Source organism: Monodelphis domestica, chromosome 3 (genome assembly GCF_027887165.1).
Source record: "Monodelphis domestica isolate mMonDom1 chromosome 3, mMonDom1.pri, whole genome shotgun sequence".
In the NCBI taxonomy this organism is placed as follows: domain Eukaryota; kingdom Metazoa; phylum Chordata; class Mammalia; order Didelphimorphia; family Didelphidae; genus Monodelphis; species Monodelphis domestica.
This window is the reverse complement of record NC_077229.1, coordinates 190,079,086-190,098,941: the sequence shown is the minus strand read 5'-3', so window position 1 is coordinate 190,098,941 and position 19,856 is coordinate 190,079,086. Positions and strand designations below refer to the sequence as shown.

The 19,856-nt window shown below is 36.0% G+C and overlaps 1 protein-coding gene across 1 annotated transcript in view; it reads right to left on the bottom strand.

The window, feature by feature from the left end:
• The window catches only part of GMDS (GDP-mannose 4,6-dehydratase), an 840,983-nt gene that overhangs the window by 646,946 nt on the left and 174,181 nt on the right, over positions 1 to 19,856 (bottom strand). The window contains exons 3-4 of the mRNA XM_056823358.1: positions 14,620 to 14,707; positions 11,288 to 11,397 (exon numbers count right to left, since the gene is read on the bottom strand). Coding sequence (XP_056679336.1) covers positions 11,288 to 11,397; positions 14,620 to 14,707 — 198 coding nt within the window. The remainder of the gene's footprint in view (positions 1 to 11,287; positions 11,398 to 14,619; positions 14,708 to 19,856) is intronic.

Genomic DNA, 19,856 nt, shown 5'->3' with positions numbered 1-19,856 from the left:
ATGTCGAGGTTTGCTTGATTTAAAAAGTCCTAATAAAAATAAATTAAAATATTTAGTTTTTAAATCTTAAAACTAATACTATACTTAGAAAGAATGACATGGAAAATACTCATTTTAAATTCAGATTAATGAAATGTGCCATCATTGCAGAAGGCTAGAAGGTAGCAAAAACAATATATCATCTCACCTTCATCATTGAGAACACAAGAAAAAAACAAATCAGAGACATATATAGTGAATCAAAATAAATTTTCACACTGGCTGTGTCCTAAAAAATACTTGTTTCATTGTGTATTGGAAATCTTTCACCTCTCTGTCAAGAGGTGAGTAACATGTTTCCTCATTAGACTTCTGGAATTTTGATTAGGCATTATACTGAGTTAAGTGCAATGGTATCCTATGGTATTTATATACTAGAAGTTGTTTATTCATTCCCCCATTAATACATCTTCCCTCAAATTCCTAGTCTTTGCAACCTCAAAAAGAATTTTAAATATTTTTGTACATTTCTATAATTTATTTTACTTAGGACTAATCTTTGAGTTAATCTACCCTCCCTTTAATTCTTCCTTCTCCCCTTTCTCTTCTATTTCCCTGATGAGTAAAATGTATTCCTGTACTCAACTCTATGTGTATGTATATGTATGTTTGTGTTTGTGTGTGTTTTGTTATTTTCCTTCTTCTGAACAATTCAGAAGAGACTCAGGTTCAAGTGTGTGAAAAGGGAATTCTTTGTTATCTTTGTCTATTCTGAGTTTAAACTTGTAAAAGGGAATCCTTTATTCCTTTTGTCTATTTTGAGTTAACATGCTGTTAACAAAAACTTAAGTACCCTTAATTAGTTCCTCACTAGATTGTGAAGGCAGGATTAACTCTCCTTTGTCTACTTTTGAATTGAATCAACAAAAGCTTGAACTCTCTACTTAGCAATAGAAGGAGATCTCCACCCTTTTGACTCAATCAGCCAGGAAATGAGAATTCACACCTCAATCAGCCAGGAATCTGTGAAACCTTTTGATAAATATTCACCTCTCCAGAAGGTGAGAAGTGGTTCCCACAAACACTGCCCCCCTGGACTATGCTGGGCAATTTGGTAACTGGGATTGGCCCTTGTGAAGAGGGGAAGGGACAAGAAGCCAATAAAAAAGGCCTTGAAATTCTAGGGCTAGGGAAGTCAATTTCAAGAAGGAAAGTTGACTTCAACAAGGAAAGTTGGCTTCAAGAAGTAGTTCAACTTTAAGAAGGAAGTGAGCTTCAAGAAGAAGGTCAGCTTAAGGAAGAAAGTCAGCCTCAGGAGTCACCTTCATCTTGAGTCGTCTTCTTGACCTGCCGCTTGGAGGGAACTTGGGAGAGTGGATAACTGGCTTTCCCTTTCTGTATTCTGGAGAGTTTAATTCCAATTGAAGGTCAAGAAGTCTGCCTGAGTCAAGCACCAGAGCAATATTTAGTTAGATAGACTAATGTCTTCGCTATCCTTTTGTAATTCTCTCCTTTTACTCTTTCCACCTCTTTTGAAAATAAAAGCTATTGAAGTCATTTTGACTTTGAGCAATAATACTTTGAATCGACAACCACAATTATTATTTATAATTTTTATATATTTTAGTAAAACCATTAAAACTGAATTTATACAAGTGTCAGCTTGTCCCCTTGTTTGTATGTCTACCTGTGCACCTTGATTACCTGAGATGATTTTCCCTGATCTTTCCCCCTCAATAGTGCATTCCTCTTTCCCACTCTTTCTATTTTTTCTTTCTTTAACCTTCTGTCTTAGAATCAAAACTGTGTATTAGTTCTAAGGTAGAAGAATGATAAAGACTAGTGTAAGGGGAAATTTGGGGTTGTGAGTTAATCTAAACTTAATTGGTTGCCAGGGAAAATCCCAAATAAAATACCCAAGTCACTTTGGAAATTTTATAGTGGTTTAATTAATATAGAGGGAAGGAATTAAGAAGAAGAGAGAGAGAAAGAAAAAATAGGATTTCTCTAACCTAGCCTGTGCCAGGGGCAGTTTCAGAAGATTAGAGGCTTCCTAAGAGGATAGTGTTTTGGAAGGTAAAGGAGAAAGGAATCAGCCTAAACTCCAAGAGAGCTCAGACAAGATGCCTCAGCTGAACTAGGTTACTAAGCTTCCCCAGGAAGTGTACTAAGGATGCTCAATGCCAAACCCAGACAATAGCTACTGCCACGCCAAGATGCCAAGACACTCCGCACGCTGTCTCCAGCCACCTCTCCGTGCAAAGAGGCAAGACAGAGGATGTGACACAAAATACCATTTTTATATCACTTTCCTGCATCTAACATGTACCAATGGTAGCTTAAGCTTGACTTAGTACAGCCCAGGTGTCTGTCAGTTTTTGATTTGTTATTCGCTAGGACATGTCTGTCATAGGCCATTCTTCTCAATAATCCTTAAGTAGGGGTGTAGAAATTCCTGTTTTGTCAGACTAAGCAGGGTGGAGTAAATCTAAAATTCACGCTAGGTAACTGGGAATAAATGAAATGCCCAGGGTCGCACAGCTAGGACATGTCTGTGACAAGATTTTATCCCAGTATACCCTATCTCTAGGTTTGGTTATATTGACTGAGCCTCTTAGCTGCCTCCCCCCCAGTTCTTTTCTTATTATTAAGACACAGCAGAACCATTCCTACGTCTTGTCTAATTTAATTACTTCTAATGGACTCTTATAATTGCAGTTTCAGAGGGAACATATGTATCATCTCACAAGGAAATAGTTTCTCTATTTAGTCTTTTGGTATTATTTACTGATATTGACCTTTTTGTATTACTCTTAACTCCTGTGTTTGAACTGCAAAGCTTCTTTACAACTGTGGTGTTTTCAGCAGAAATATTTGGAAGTCCTCCATTTCATTAAATATCTCCTATAGTATTGCACTCAGCTTTGCTGAGGAAATTGTTGGCTCTAAATCCATACCTTTTTCCTTCTAGGAAATTATATTTCAAGTTCTTCACTCTCTTTAAAGAGGTGGCTGCTAAATAATGTGTGATTCTGACTATGGTTTCTCAGTACTTAAACTCTTTCTATCCACTTGAAGTAATTTTGTTTTGACTGAAAGCTCTGGATGTTGGCTGTGATGTTCCTTGGAGTCGGTATTTTGGAGGTTCTTTTAGGAGATGACAGATATTTTCTATTCCTATTTTTACCCTCTAGTTCTGAGAAAACTAGGAAGTTTTTGTTTATGATTTCTTGAGACATGCTGTCTAGCCTTTCTTTGGACATGGAGTTCAGATACTTCAATGACTTTAAAATCTGTTTCTCCTCAATCTGTTTTCTAGGTCACTTATTTTTACTATAAGACACTTTACATTTTCATCTATTATTTTCATCCTTTTGACTTTCTTTTAATATTTCTCATTGCTTCACTGGCTTCTATTTAGTCCATTCTAATTTTCAGGGAGACTGTTGCTTGGGCAAAATTTTGCACCTATTGTGCAATTCCCTTTCCGGTTCCTTCTTCAAGAGCTCCTATTTCTTTTCCATTTTTTTCCTCAAACTCTCTCTCATGCAATTTATAAAAAGATCTTTAGCTCTTTAAAAAAATTCTTCCTTCATCTCTTCTACGAATTCTAGTTTAGTTTGTGCCCAAGCAGTGTTTTTCACTGAAGCATTGATTTTGGATGTAGATGTTTTGAAAACATAATGTTTATGTCTTCAGAATACCTTCCACCACAATAACTCATTATGTGGGGTTGTTAGTTTTTTGTTTGCCTATTCTTCCCTCCTACTTCCTGACTTTGGACTAGGGATGGGCTCTGCCACACTTTCAGAGAAAAAGTTTGGGTTGTTCCAATTGCTGCTTTCTTGGGGCATGAAGTATTAGGATCCTGAAGGGTTTCCATGAATATGCTAGGGACAAGAAGGCTTTCATTGCCCCTAAAGTAGTCTTATTCAGGGAGAAGTCTATTTATTGACCCTCTGGTTTCATGTCTGTAAATTATTGACCTGAGTTTGGGTCTCTATGAAAGGAGACCACTCCTGGGCTTTACCTCCATCAGCTTGCTAGAAAGATCTATTGGTTCAGAGGTCTATCTCTATGAAATCACAGGAAATAAGCAGATGCAAGTATTAAAATCAATGAACATTAGAATAGAGTTGATATCAGCATATACTGCAAAGCAATTCAGAAGAGAAGAAACTGAAAAGCAAGGATGCAGAGGTAGAAAGGACCTTATAAGTCATCTAGTTCCAACTCCCTCATTTTACATTTAAGGAAACGAAAGGCCAAGGAAGTTAGATGACTTGTTTAGTATTACAGAGGAAATAAGATCAAAAGGGGAATTTGAACCTTATGTTTTCTTATTCAAGGGGTAGCGCTCCTTTGAGTGTACTGAGGATCCTACCCTACAGAATTGCTCCTTCTTGCTATACCAAGAGAATCAGTTTGTAGAATGTGGGGTCAATATGAAGAGAATTGTTGGAAACTAGACTAAGACTGAGATATATTTCTAGTTCTATCAATCAAACATAGAAGTATCAATGAATAAGCTTTCAGTATCCAAATATGGCTGGTAAAAGTATGTGAAATGACAGAGCTTCAATGTAAAAATACAGGGCCTCTCAAATGCAATAAGAACTATCAGGCATTGAGGTATTGTGAATCATCTGTGTTAGGGGAATGGGTATTTCTTAAATGGAAATTTAAAAGAGTGAATGGTAAATAGATTTTTTTAAAAAATGGCTCAGAAAAGAAAGAGATAAAGGAGGATAATGGGGAAGAAAGAATTAGATAAGGGTTTTTTTTAAGACACAGGAGGCATGTGTATAGGCATGAGGGAAGAAATCAATTGGGAGAAAATGAAGATTAGATGGAGGGTGATGATGGATGGGATAATTTGGTAAAGAAGACAGGAGAGGGGATTGAGATCAAGGTTGCCTATTTAGGGATTGACCTTGGTGAGAAGAGCCATCCTTTTTTTCAAAGGCTGGATTAAAGGAAGAAATCTGAGAGATATCAGGATTCAAATCCAAGTCTTCTGACTCAAATTCCAATGCCTCTTATCTTATATAAGTCCTCCTAAAATAATAGCTAACATTTATAGAAGTACTTTCCTAATAGCAACCCCATAAATGAGTAATGAAAATATTATTATGCAAATTATACTGAAGAAATTGAGGGTTTGAGATATTAAATGACAGTCACACAGCTACTGTAATAGCCAGAACTTCAGAACTATTTCTGAATATAAGCCCCATACAAGTTCCACCAAACTATGTTTCTTTCAGCATTATTGACAAAGATATGAATCTACTAATTAGAAGGTCTTTCATTTCTCTGAGCATGCTATGATATAACCCTACCTTAAAATGAAGATTGGAGGAGGAGGATTATCAGAGAAGCGATTAGAATTCATAAAAGCTTCAAAATCATAATGGAATAATTTTTACATGGAGCAAAAATTTCAAATCTCAAATAAGCTTCTGTTAATAAATATCCCACACAGCAGCACAAAAGAGACTCCTAAGTCTTCCACTGATCAAAAGAAGCAAGACTACACACTGGATAATTTGTTCCAATTTCAATGACGGCACTAGGCTAGTTTACTGCTTTTAAAAACCAGTGCATTTCAGTCACCTCTCACTTTCTCCCAAATAAGATCCAATCAGCCTCTCAATGACCTATTTCATGAGTCATAACTCTTATGAATCAGAAAAACGTCTTCAGTCAGTATTTCCCAGACTGCTGTGGGCTCGTTCCAAGAACCAATTTCATCTTCATTGGTTTCCTACAGGAAACCAGACCAACTTCCTATTATTTTATTTTCCTTACTTTCAGCATAGCCCACATAAAATTAACTGGAAGTGAGAGTGATAGAAGACTTTATTCTGCATAAAGAGAGGCCAAAATAAACAACATTCAATAAGAGTCTAGACGTCATTGATTCAAATGGACCAAACTTCAAAATGTGCTAAGATTAGAATTTTGTTTTCCAAGCATGCTGAAAAAAGAATAATTTGTTTGGATCAACCTTATTGCAAACTGCTGTTAGAAAGGCTTTCTGTTTAGTTTTTTAAACCTTATATCTGCCAATACAACCATTCCTATTAAGAGGTTTTTTTTATGCAAGCCTTCTAACATCCTTGAGGAGAAATAAGTAAATTAATAGAAAACAAAGAGGGAACCAAGCATACTGAAAGATAAAGTAATTTAGAGACCATTTTAAAAGCCCCTGGAAGATTAGAATGACATTTTTATCTCCACCACCTAAAAGACGTACTTGATAAATTCATGTTGATTATTAACAGACAGTTTTCTCTCTCCACTAACACTCTATGTGGTGTAGCATATAGTGTTCAGTTTAGAGACAAGACCTGGGTTTAAATCTAGTCTACAACATTTACTGGCTAACTGATAGCTAACAAAACATTTTAATTCTCTTATACCTGACATACCTACCTCACATAATTGTTGTGAAGCTCAAATTATGTGGCATTATATAAAAATGTTAGCTATTATTACTTATAGCATCTCTCCAATTTTCACAGAAGGTTAACATTGGTGAAGAGAATTTCCTCATTTGGAAATCACCATACTAATAAAAACACAGCTCTAATTCCCTATCTATTTGTAAACCTTAAAAGAATTTGAATAATGTCATCTATTACTGTTATTTCCTGTCCAATTTCCCAGTAGGCAAAGTTCCCCTATTTCCTACTGTAGATATAGAGGGATAATCAAGGATAAGCAAAAGATTGCTGACAAGATTTGAAAATAACTGTCCTTCCCAAAGTAGAGAAAAATAGTAATGAAATTGACCTTGTAATTCCCAGTCTATTAGTGTTTCATACATGGACAACTTTTCTGAGCAAGCTAGGTTCCACAAAATCTTGACAAAACAGCATAACATGATGTTCTCCAAAGGAAAGATGTTGAATATGGAAAACATATTTGTCCTCATTCCTGTCAGTTATAGTCTTTCAAATATACCTGTGCTTATTATAGGATGACTTGCTACTTGATTCCAATTTCAAGCTTAATTTATAAAGACAACCTCCTGAAAGCTCTCACCCATTGATCCCAGGTACAACCTCTCTAGGGTCAAAGAGAACAAGTTTTATTCCTCTTTTACATGACAACCCTTCAAATATTTGAAGATAGCTGACATGTTCCTCCAAAAGCCTGAGGCTAAATAACCATAACTACTTAAAGCAATCCTTATGTGACATAATTCTCAGACACTTAACCATGGTGTCTCTCTCCCTTGACCATGCTCCTAAATGTCCTTTCCTCAGATGTGGTTCACAGAACTGAATATTCAAGAGGTAGCCTGACTGTAGAAAAGTAAAATGAGTTTACCATCCCAATTCATCTATATACTATATGCCAAATAATGGAAAAAACAATGAACTTCAGGCTCCCCAGAGCTACAATTTACTAACTACATAATCTTCGATAAATCACTTGGCCTCTCTATTTCTCTGCTTTATACATATACACACACATATATAATCAAGATGATAATATTTAATTTATCACACATAAATATAAAGAAACACATAAAGTGTGAACCATCATTATTATACTGTGTTACATAAATAATGATATTATCTAATTAGCCAGTTAGTTTTTTCTTGGCTACAGATGGCAGAACTAGGAACAGTAGGTGGATGTTGCAAAAGGCAGATTTCCAGAGTTTAGTACAATGCCTGGCACATAGTAGGCACTTAATAAATGTTCATCAATTGATGGATTTCAGCTTTATGGAAGAAAAAAAAATTTCCCAGCAATTAGTCCATTAGTCCCATGGGCTGCTAGGGAAGATCGAGGGTTCTTCACTAAAAGATTTTGAGTAAAGATTTAGATTTTTTTATATTAGAGAAAAGTTAAAAAGATTAAAAAAAAACCTCATATAATCAACTTTGGATAATCTTTTAGAGTTTCAGCATAACTATGCCAGTAGAACTAATGCAAGTTCTGGCAGAACCTACCAATCTATAACAACTTCTGAGAATATGAAAGATTGCTTATCTTTCATCAAAGAACCAAATGAGTTTATTTCAGAGAAATTAGTTCACTTTTTCTAGTTTCAACAAATATCCAACAATTACCAAGTTATATAAGGGTTGATGTTTGTGTTAGGGAAAAAAGTATCCACACCAACCAAAAAAAATCTCAAGTCCTTTAAGTTCTGATAGCAGTACAATTCAATAACTTCATCTCAAAAATTATAGACTTTAACAGAATAAGTTATAAGAACCTTTGTTGCCAAGATTTCTTGTTTAGTTTTAATACACTGAGCAATTTCTAAGACCTATCAGATAACTTCTGAAATAAAAAACCTTGTTCTTACCCTCTACTCCAGGAAAAATATGAGCCAGAAACACAATCATCTGAAGTAACACATGCAGTTCTACAAATATAGGTATTTGTTAAGAGAGGTTATGCCATATCTTTTCAACATAGTGAGAAATAAAGAGCAATCTAGAACAGCAGGTGCCTCACTAGGGAAATCAGCCAACTCTTTTCAGTCCTTTCTCATATATATATATAAATTTTATTTATTTATTATTTTAATTAGTTATTTAAAATAAATATGTATTAATTTCGTTTGCTGATTTTAATATAGTTTATTAATTTTAAAATATATGTTATTAATAATTAATATATATTCTAGGACTATAATATAATAGTAATATAATATATTACATATATAATTTGCAACATAGTGCATATCCAAATATAAGTCACTTAAAATGTAAGGCCGAAAAATCCTATTCAATAATGACCCATGTTTCTTAATTATTAACTATTTTGATAAGCACCTTTAGTACTACTCTCCATTTACACACAAAAATTGAAACAAGTATATTTTTAACTTACAAACTTCATGCTTATTCCATTATGTTAGAAGACAATATTCTATAAATAAATTTCTATTTGAACACAATATTTTAACCATACATAAAATGATGCTCATAACTTGGTACTCTGTTAATATGAGAGTAACAACCAAAAGGTGAGATTACATAATGAGATACTACAAAAAAATATACTTCAAAACCCAAGTGAAGTCTGAAGGAAGCCAAGATGTTTTATTTATAAAGATTCATTGTGACAAGTCTGAAACAACAGTCATTATTTTTTCTAAGTCACCTATATGAGCTAAACAAATGATTAAAAAGCATTATTTGTTACATCATAAAAAAAGAATAAAATGTTAAGTTTCATTCCTGGGATAAAATAGGAGCTATGAAAATGATCTTTAATGATAACATCCAGATAATATTTTGAAATTTTAAAAATAACTTGGGTTTTCTAATAAGAATTTTTAAAAAATTATCTTGAACAATAAACAATAAAAAGAACATAAATTACTGGGTATTATAATCAAATCCCAGCCAACAAGAAACACTTGAAAAATCTATAAATTTCCAAAAACCAAAAATTTTACAAGCCCACTAAAATATATTGGCATCTCATGTAACAAAGTTCAATATGAAAGAATTATTTCTCATAATAGATATTTGGGGAAAAAAGATTCAAAAAGAGTAACTCATCTGTCTCTTCAGCCAAATGCTTCCAAACTAGCATTTTCCTTCACATTAAGGTTAATGAGAACAATCTAAGGTTTTAGACTTTAATGTTTCAGACTTTTAAAAGATAGTGTTGTTTCTTGACAACAGTTCTCCTCCATAAAATTTCACATATCTTACCACTATGACCAGTTTTTAGCTTCGCATGGAGATCAAGGAGCCATATTTTCAGGAAGGTTGAAGAGTCAAAATAGAAACAGAGGAACAAAACACTACAAATGTATTATTTTTTCTAAATATTTTCCTTACAGGAACAGGAAGGATATATGTTTTCACACAGAATTCTGAGAGGTTACACTCAGGGTCACACAGATAGAACTAATATGTCTTGGAGGAAGAACTTGAACCCAGCTTTTTCTTGACTATAGCTTCATAAACTATTAGACCTTCAGAAGTAGGGTACAAAAATATTGGGAGGATTGAGGTATCCAATCAGAGATGGGCACTGTCACAGGAATAGCCTTCATCTTTTACTGCCTTCAGTAATTCTCAGGAAAGATAGTAATTAATTCAGCACAGGAAAAAAAAAAGTAGGGGCTAATAAGGCATCACATATATAAGCTTCAATATAGTTCACAGCTCAGATTTTAGTTTGAATGAGAAACAGGCCTGGTACAGATCAAGGGAAAAATCATTCTCTCCTAGACTGGAGTAAGTAGCAAAATGTCCTTATCAATCTGTATTTACATGCTAATATTTTGAACAAAAAGTAAATCAATGTTTTATGAAATTATTTTAGACTGGTGATTATTCAGAATAATCAGTTCACCACTGTCTTTTTCATGGTTTGTCATACGTATTCAGGTAATAGTGCTTTTTTTTTCCCCTTTAGATCCAAAAATATAAATAATAGAAAAATTGCATTATGCCAAGGAGAAATGATATTACTGTAGACCAGCAAGTAATATTGACAAGTTTGCATATTAATTGTGGCTTTCCCAACTAAGATAGATATACATTTTATTTATATGATATATGTGCCTTAGAAGAGCACTCTCAACTATCCTAAGCAACACCCAGGAATGGAATTTAATCCCTCCCTTTTTTAGCTCAGTTCAGCAGAAAGCAATGTGCTACTAAGACAACAATTGGAACTGAGAAAATTCCTAAAGATGTATGGATAGTATTCTCAGGATTTGGTGGATAAAGTTCCTTAAAGATAAGTAGATGCGACATAACAAAAATTACTGGAAATTTTGCGAAAAGGGGAAGGAATTCAACAACAATTTGATCAAGCTAAGGGACAGGAAAAATAAAAAGACATTTTCACCTCAGTGAATGTCACTAAGCAAAATGGATCAGAATTCAGCTTTTAAAAAAGCTTGCAGTTTTTCACAGGCAATTTTATTCTCTAAACCAGTACCTCAAATATTTATTAATAAAAAGAAATATTAAAATAGTGCAAGGACTGAGACATCATTTTCCATTGAAATGGCAGAAAAATGACAAAAGATCAAAGTTTGGACTTTCCTGTACCAACATAATAAGAAATAATGTCATTTTAGAATAGGTACTAAAATTTTCTTAAATTGTTAAATAAGAAATCCTATGTTGTTTAATAAGGAAACTATTTTAAATAGTAAATCCACATTCTCATCTCAAATTTTTAATGTTCAAAATTCCTTCAGTAATTATAAGGAACAATTTGAGTGCTCCATCTGTGAGTGGTTTTCATTCCAGAACCTGGAGTTGCCCTCTACACTCGATAAAACTCAATGAGGAAAATGGCTTACTTTAACATGGCTCTGGGCTCCTAGGTTGTAGATTTCTGTAGGTTTCACTTCATTAATTATCTTCACTAGGCAGGTACTGTCCGTGAGATCTCCATAATGTAATTTCATATCTTTGGGATTCAAGAACACACCATTAGAAAAAAGCAGGTAACAGAGTTTAAGAAAAATTAAAACACATAAGCACATTATGAAAGTTTGAACTTTCATTTCAAATACAGAAATTTATTTTCATAGGCTCATCAACAGTAAATTTTAATTGGTACTTTAAAATAACTTATATGGAAGATGTCAAAAGATTCTTTTGAAATCATGATTCTATTATGTCACATGCAACTAGTTCAATAAACATTTATTAAATGCCTACTATATTCAAAGCACTGTAATTAAATTAAACAAATATTTATTAAACACCTATTATGTATATAAGGCAATGAGTCAGATGATATATAATTCATAAATTGTACTTTATGATTAAAAAAAATCTAAGAAATATGCTACATAAAAGATAAATGTCATAAAATAAAAAATTCTTAACAAATTTCAATGCTTTTAAAAAGGAAAAAATAATAGCAATAAAATTGGTTATAAAAATACTTTTATATTTATTCAGATACTTTTATTTGAAGGTCCTCAAATTATTATTTAGGTATTAATGTTCTTCCTTGGTAATAATATTCTTCCTTGTTCCTCTCAAATTCAAAAGTACTAGTTATGTTTCTGATGAGCAAGAGATCTGACTTCAAAGATGATAACCAAAGTAAGTATTCTGCTAAAGGCTCTTTAGTTAATTTCAGTTATGGGATATACTATACCTACTTATGTATACTGACAAAGGCTTAACAGGTATGAGACAGAATGCAAGATGTACATGAATGAAAAAAAAAATGAAATGCTATGTAGGATCTAAAGGTCATTATAGACCAGAAATGCAAGGAAGGCTTCATGAAAAAGACATTTAAAATTCACTTTAAAACACAGGTAGAAATTCTTAAAAGTAGGGGGAAATGTCTATCTATGTTCCATTTGAGCATAATTGAATATTCTATCTGCTCTTGTTACCATATGTTAAGATATCAAAAAAACTTGAAATATATATGGAGCTCTTGACATGGAAATGTGATAATCTATGACTTATTGACTATGAATGATATGCTTCTTATCTTAGGATACCTCCTCTTTTTTTTTTAAATATATTTAAAAATATTTTTACTTTTTGCAATAGCATAAACTACGATATCCATTTACCTAGCATATAAAACACATACTGAGAAAGCTTTGGATTATAGCAATCTGCCATGTTATTTAACTATTATGAGACTTTTGCTCAATGACCATGTCTAATCCACGGAGAAATGGACCATAAAGAAGCACAGAACTTAACTTGCAAAGTGCCAAATGACCACAAAGAAAAAGGTGAAAGAAACCAAACTAATCCTACAGGGATTGATGACATTCTGCACAAAAGACACAATGACTTGATCATGTATGAGACTTGAGGTTGTGGCTGTTTAGCATGTGTTAAATGCAGGACTTCCTTGTACCACACTCTATACCAAGCATATAACATCGATTGCTCTGGCTCCATTATCCCGAAAAAACAAAGAAAAGGATTGAACCAGGAAATTCTATTTCCCATTTGTCTTCAGATCTAGTCTCTTTTTCTATATTCTCTCATGCTGTGACAACTTACTGTAGTCCAGACTGCTAAACTGGATTAGTGACTAATTGTTGTTGTATGTTTAAGGGACATGGATCACTACAAGAATCTTTTGTAAGGTGTGATTTTTTTTCCTTATTCTGAATTTTTTTCAAGTTTTCTTTTTATATTTTTTATCTGACTCAGAAGTTATTTTGAAATCTTAATTTCTTTGATTCCTTGATATTTTTTGATACTTGATGCATGAGTCCCTGTATCCTCCAAAGGAGGGGGATTGTATTATTAGTATTTTCCTCAGGGGGACTATGTTATTGTTGTGAACTTTGACTTGAATTTGAGCCAAATTTAGAATGAGAAACTACCTCCCAGAATCTAGAAGGCATTATGAAGATGCCTGCAGAGACCACACACTGTACCAGAAGATCCAGAGTATACTTTGAGATATGGCAAATTTGAACTGAGGGGGTGGGGAGGTTTGAATGCTTTTGCTTTGAATGTACCCTCTAATGCCAAAGGGGACTGCCCCCAACTGGCTTTTTGTCAATGCACCTATTGTTGGTTTTGTTCCTTTTCCGTTTCATTTTCCTTTTATCCCGAAATTATTGTAATTTCCCTTTAAAAACTGTAATATTTGTATATAGCTCTAGTTCAAGTTATAAGTTAGTTGTTTTCATGATCCATTGGGGAGACTGGTCTCCCAAAGGATCACAGGGAGAGACTGCATTGATTTAGAATCTTGAACCCTAGAGACTACATTTCCGACAATCTCCTTTTCCTTTTCCTGTTTCTGCATCTCCTTACACAGGGGGAATTTTAAGTTTTCCACCCACATAGGGCTCTGGTTCCATTGTGGAGGAGGGAGGAGGAACTTTGGTTTTTTGCTAGCCTTAGTTCCTTATACTTCGAGATAAATATTTAATAAATGTTATTAAATATAATACTTGGAGTACTGATATTAATTTTAATCTTTTTAATCTGTACAATTTCTTCCTAGGAAGATGTCTCTCCCTTTCATCTGTTCACTCACATTTGATTCACAGCTTGGGGAAAAAGATAACTATAATGTCAATTAACTCAATCAGGGTAATACAAAGGAATACCTGGTGGGAAAAAGAATGGGAAAGGAAATAGGAGGTCTCTGTCTCTATCTAAAACCCTTTTCCCTCCCTCCTCAAGTTTGTGGGGGAACTCAGGCTTTGGCAGCCTAATCACCCTGAGAAGAAGTCAGGTTGAATGACCCTGGGTTTGGCCCCATGGCCAACATGAGTTGAGGTAAAGTCTGACATTAAAAACGCCTTTTCTCAGGTTTCTCTACTCTGAGTCTCTTCAATTCGGAAGTGTTGGGGGAGAAGGAATTCCAATCTCAAGCAGGAAAAAATGAGTAACCCTCAGGAGACAGTCTTATTCAACCTTCTCTCTTCGGCTTCTCTTAGGATACCTCCTTGTTAAATGTATTTTAATTAATATACTTGCTGATAACTATGCCTGCCTTAGTGAATTAATTTGAACTTTTTAACTAAACATAATAATATAAGTTTAAAATGAAAGAATTAAAAAAGATGGGGAGGGAAGTGCTAATCACATCCATCCTTCAATTTGACAGAACTGAAAAGTAGGTATTATCACCCTTTAGGTATCCTTGAAAAAACATTAAACATGAAAGGAAATGGCTTACTTCCTTCAATATGAGCCTGAGGATTCTTATAGAGATGCTCAATCCGCCCTGTGTTGAAGGAACTTGATCGCCGTACGATTCCATGGACCTATGTTGTTGTTTTTAGTAGTAAGAAAAGAAAAACAGCAAATTAAAAAGGAAAAAGATAACAGCATATGACTCAATCACTTGTTAACTAGAATGAACTTCATAGTAAAGGCATCAAGGAGCAGTTGGGTGGCAAAATAGAGTATCAGAACTAGAGTCAGAAAGACCTGAGTTCAAATCTTGATTCAGGATCTTATAAGCTATAAGACTCTTAGAAAGTCATTTATCCCTGATTGTCCCAGTTTCCTCATCTGTAAAATAAGCTAAAGAAGGAAATGGCAAACCATTCCAGTATTTTTTGCCAAGAAACCCCCCAAAAAGGTCTTGAAGAGTCAAACATGAATGTAAAGGATTCAACAACAGTTTAGTAGTAGTCTCTCGGTGATCGAGAATGACTATTGTCTTTGTGTAGTTTCATCTACGGTGTACCCTCATGTGGCTCTGGAGTCCAAAGACTGAGGTGCACAGTTTGCGGCACATGGGGCATGGGACGCCAGTTGTTACGGGAGTTGCGGTTGTGTCCTGGTGTCGGTGTTCACATGCAGCGGCAAGACGTCGACGTCGTTCATCTTCAAAGGTGGTGGTGGCATGGTTAATGTGGGTTCGCCAGCTGCTTCTGTCAGAGGCAGCAAGTTCTAGTTACTTTGGTGTAATGCCAGCCCACTTCGAGTTGGACTTTAGCTGATCCTTGAATCTTTTCTTCAGCCGGCCTCGTTTCCTGAGTCCAGCTGACAGTTCACCACAGAATACCTGTCTTGGTATTTGCTGTGGGTCCATGCAGATGACGTGTCCAGACCATCGTAGCTGGGTTTTGAGGACCATGACTTCGATGCTGGTGGAGTTGGCTCTGTCGAGGACTTCCTGGTTGGTGATTTGGTCCTGCCATCAGATCCTCATGATTGACCGGAGGGAGCGTTGGTGGAATTGCTCCAGCTGTTTCATGTGCTTCCGGTACAGTGTCCATGTCTCACAACCGTACAGGAGCGAGCTGAGGACCACTGCGTTATACACTTTGAGCTTCATTGCAGTGCTTACACCGCTGTGTTGGAGGACTTTGCAGTGCAGCCACCTGAGTGCCTGGCTGGCCTTTTGGATCCTGGCATTAATCTCGTGGTCTAGGGACCCGTCGTTGGTGATGGTGCTGCCCAGGTACTCGAAAGTGTTGACGTTAGAAAGCTGCGTGCTGTCGATTGTAATGCACGGCTTGTTAGTTGGCCTCCCTGGTGCAGGTTGGAACAGCACCTCTGTTTTGCTGAGGCTGATAGTCAGGCCAAACAGTTTTGTTGTGGTGGAGAACCTGTCCACAATGGTTTGGAGATGATTTTCTTGGTGGGCCATGAGAGCACAGTCATCTGCGAAGAGAGCTTCCAGGATGTGTCTCTCTGTTGTCTTTGTTTTTGCAGTCAGGAGGTGAAGGTCAAATAGTGAGCCATCCAGTCGGTATTTGATGTAGACGCCCAGGTCTAGATCCATCACAGCATGTCGTAATACTTGGGTGAAAAATAGGTTGAATAGTACCAGAGCGAGGACACAGCCTTGTTTCACGCCATTGGAGATGCTGAAGCGATCGGAAGTGTCTCCACCAGATAGGACTTCCCCTGTCATGTCGACATGAAAGAGCTGGATCAGTTTGACGAATTTTGCTGGGCAACCGAGCTTGCTGAGGATCACCCACAATGCATCCCTGTTCACTGTGTCGAACGCCTTTGTCAGGTCTATGAAGACAATGTAGAGACTCAGGTTCTGCTCAAGGCATTTTTCCTTCATTTGCCTCACTGTGAAGACCATGTCGATGGTGCTGCGATCTGGTCGGAAGCCACATTGTGATTCAGGCAGGTTTTGCTCTGAAACAGATGACAGGAGTCTATTGAGTATAACACGGGCGAGGATCTTTCCGGCAGTGGAGAGTAGTGAGATGCCTCTGTAGTTGTCACAGGCTGCTCGTGAGCCTTTGTTCTTGTATAGGGCTATAATGGAGGCATCTCTGAGTTCTGGGGGCCTGTCTTCCTCTTCCCATATGCTGGTCAGCACTATGTGGAATGCCTAGAGAGCCTTTCCATTTAAGGCCTTGTATACCTCGGGTGGGATCCCGTCTTTACCAGGTGTCTTGCCTGCACTCATTTGTTTAATGGCTTTTTGGACTTCCTCTATTGAAGGAGGGACGTCAAGTTGTTCAATGCAGCGGTTTTGAGGGATCTGGTCAAGGGCGCTTTGGTCGACTGAAGAGGGTCGGTTGAGAAGCTGACTGAAGTGTTCTTTCCACCTGTTGCTGATGCCTTTTTTATCTTTTATGAGAGTGTCACCATCAGAAGATAGCAAGGGAGTGGTGGTGGGTTTTAATGGCCCATAGACAGTCTTGAGGGCACTGAAAAATTGTTTGTAGTTTTTCATATCAGCAAACCGCTGGATTTCTTCTGCCTTTTTTTTCCCACCATCGGTCTTGCATCTTCCTGATCTCACTCTGTGCCGTGGCTTGAAGAGACTTGAATCTGTCCTTTTTAGGAGCAGAGTTTGGGTTATTTTGCCACTCCATAAAGGCTTTGTTCTTCTTGCTCAATAGGTTTTCAATAGCAGTGTTGTTCTCATCGAACCAGTCCTGGTGGTTGCGTTGTTTGGGGCCTAGGACTGCCTTTGATGTTTCCTTCACTGAGTCTCTGAACTGGTTGAATTTCTCGGTTGAGCTTCCAGTGAGTGGTCCCTTGGCAGACAGCTTGTTGTCCAGGCAGGACTAGAATGTTTGCAAATAAGATGGATCTCTAAGATGACTCATGTTGTAAAATGCGCAAATTGTCTGGGCGCATTTTGGATGATGAGGCGCAATGCGCATTTGAAGAGCCGCTCTAACCAATTGGTGGTCTGTCCAACATTCAGCTTCTCTCATGGCTCTGGTGATCTTTACATCCTGGATGTCTCGCCGGCATACAATGATGTAGTCAATGAGATGCCACTGTTTTGATCTTGGGTGCATCCACATTGTTTTATATTTGTTCGCCATTCTGAACACAGTGTTCGTGATGGTGAGTTCCAACTCTGAGCATTTGCTGAGTAGCAGTAGGCCGTTGTTGTTCATTTTGCCCACGCTGTGTTTGCCGAGCACTCCTTTCCATCTTTCATGGTCCTGGCCAACGCGGGTGTTGAAGTCTCCCAGTAGTATCAGCTTGTCATTTGTGGGCACTGAGTGCAGGACGGCACTCAGGTCAGAGTAGAACTGCTCAATGGTCTCCTCTGTGCTGGTCAGTGTAGGGGCATATCCGCTGATGATTGTGGCATACAGGTCTTTGCTGAGAGGCAAACAGATCTTCATGAGCCTCTCGCTGATGCCCACAGGCAAGTCTGGCAGCTGTTTGAGCAAACTGGTCTTGATGGCCAGGCCAACACCGTGGATTCTGTCTTCATTTGAGGCTCTACCTTTCCAGAAGAAACCCCCCAAAAAAGTCCTGAAGAGTCAAACAGGAATGTAAAGGATTCAACAACAACATAAGCATTAAATGGCACATCTTTTAATGGAGTAGGCAAAAAGGATGGCTTTTTAAAAACAAATAATTGAAAATTGAAAATAGTACCAATGGTTATTTTCTTTTTTTCTTTAATGTTCAACTCTTCCCCCAGGTCTCTCTTCCTAACTGTAAAAAACATACACATACAAACCTCACAGGTAATTGGTTAATTATATGGTTTCAGAATGAAAGGTAACTCTATCTACTGCAGGCTATGCTTTGACAGACAGAGAGAGACAGAGAGGCGGAGAGACAGAGAGAGACAGAGACAGAGACAGAGAGAGAGAAAGAGAGACAGAAAGAGAGACAGAAAGAGAGACAGAGAGACAATATTGCTGACAGATCTATCTCAGTATTTGCAAACTGAAGACAGACCAGACCATATATAGCAATATCAATGAGGAAAACTCATCTTGCCTGTTTTATACATAGCAAATCTTGCTGTGGTTCCTAAGGCTAACAACATTTTATTCAGGGCTGTATAGGTTATTTTCTCTGCAAGAGATTACTGTGTGTCTTTCAGCTTTAAAGTATAATTGGGATGTCAGTGACTTTATCAGCATAACCTCGATCTTATTTGCATATAACTTTGAATGAGACAAACCAGATGTACAACCCAAACAACACAGAGAAAAGATTATTGTTATCCTAGAATCCAAGTAATCAGAGACTTCAGACAAAATCCAACTTATAACTGAAAAGAAGGAACTTTAATTTTTATCCTTGAATAAATTGCAATAAATATATCTGTGAAATAAAAATAGTTGGAACAAGAATATGTACCTATCTAAAGGTAAAGAAAAGCTATTGGAAAGGGAAATTTGTTAAAGACTTGATCCCACTTCCTCCTTATACAAAGATTGTGTCTTTTGTCTTACCAGGGATAATGTCAGAATAGGTCACAAGTTGGACAAATGCCAACTCAGAAATGGCCATTTTAATTCGATCCTTTGGTTTATTTTTTAGAGTTTTTCTTAAAATGTTAGATTATTTTTTAACCAGGCTTTTTAATGTCTATATTTTCACCCTACTTCTCTTAGCTTTAGAAAATTGGATTAATGTAAGATAAAACTTTGAGATATCCATCATATGAAGAAATTGAACAGGAATGAATATGAATCCAGATATAGGTATTTTTTATATGGCACATATGGGTAATTAGATTGAATAAAATGTATATTAATTTAAAACTTTTTAGATCTAAATTCTGTGAAAATAATAGCATTATTTTTCTCTGACACATTTCAGCTTTATTTATTTCCTTACATGAAGCATGATACTTTTGAAAGTGAACTATAGTTAAATATTCTGTTCAATATTTCAGCCTAAACACTGGGAAACTCATCTAAAATTTTTTTTCGAAGGACTAATACAAGGAAATTCACTAAGTAAGATAGATACATGGGGAAAAGATCATTAACCTGAGTTTTCAGAAGACAAATATTAAAAGCAAAGAAACATTTAATTAAATATACCTTTACAACTTAAATTTTTTACTTTTGGAAATATTTGTGTCAAAAAAATCATGAAGTTCTCCTTTTTTATATTTTTGCCAACTTTTCAGGATATAAATATTATAAACAATTCTGACTGTTCCACAAGTTTACACATTTTTAAAAATCTAAGCATGCATATAAAATCTTAATAACACTA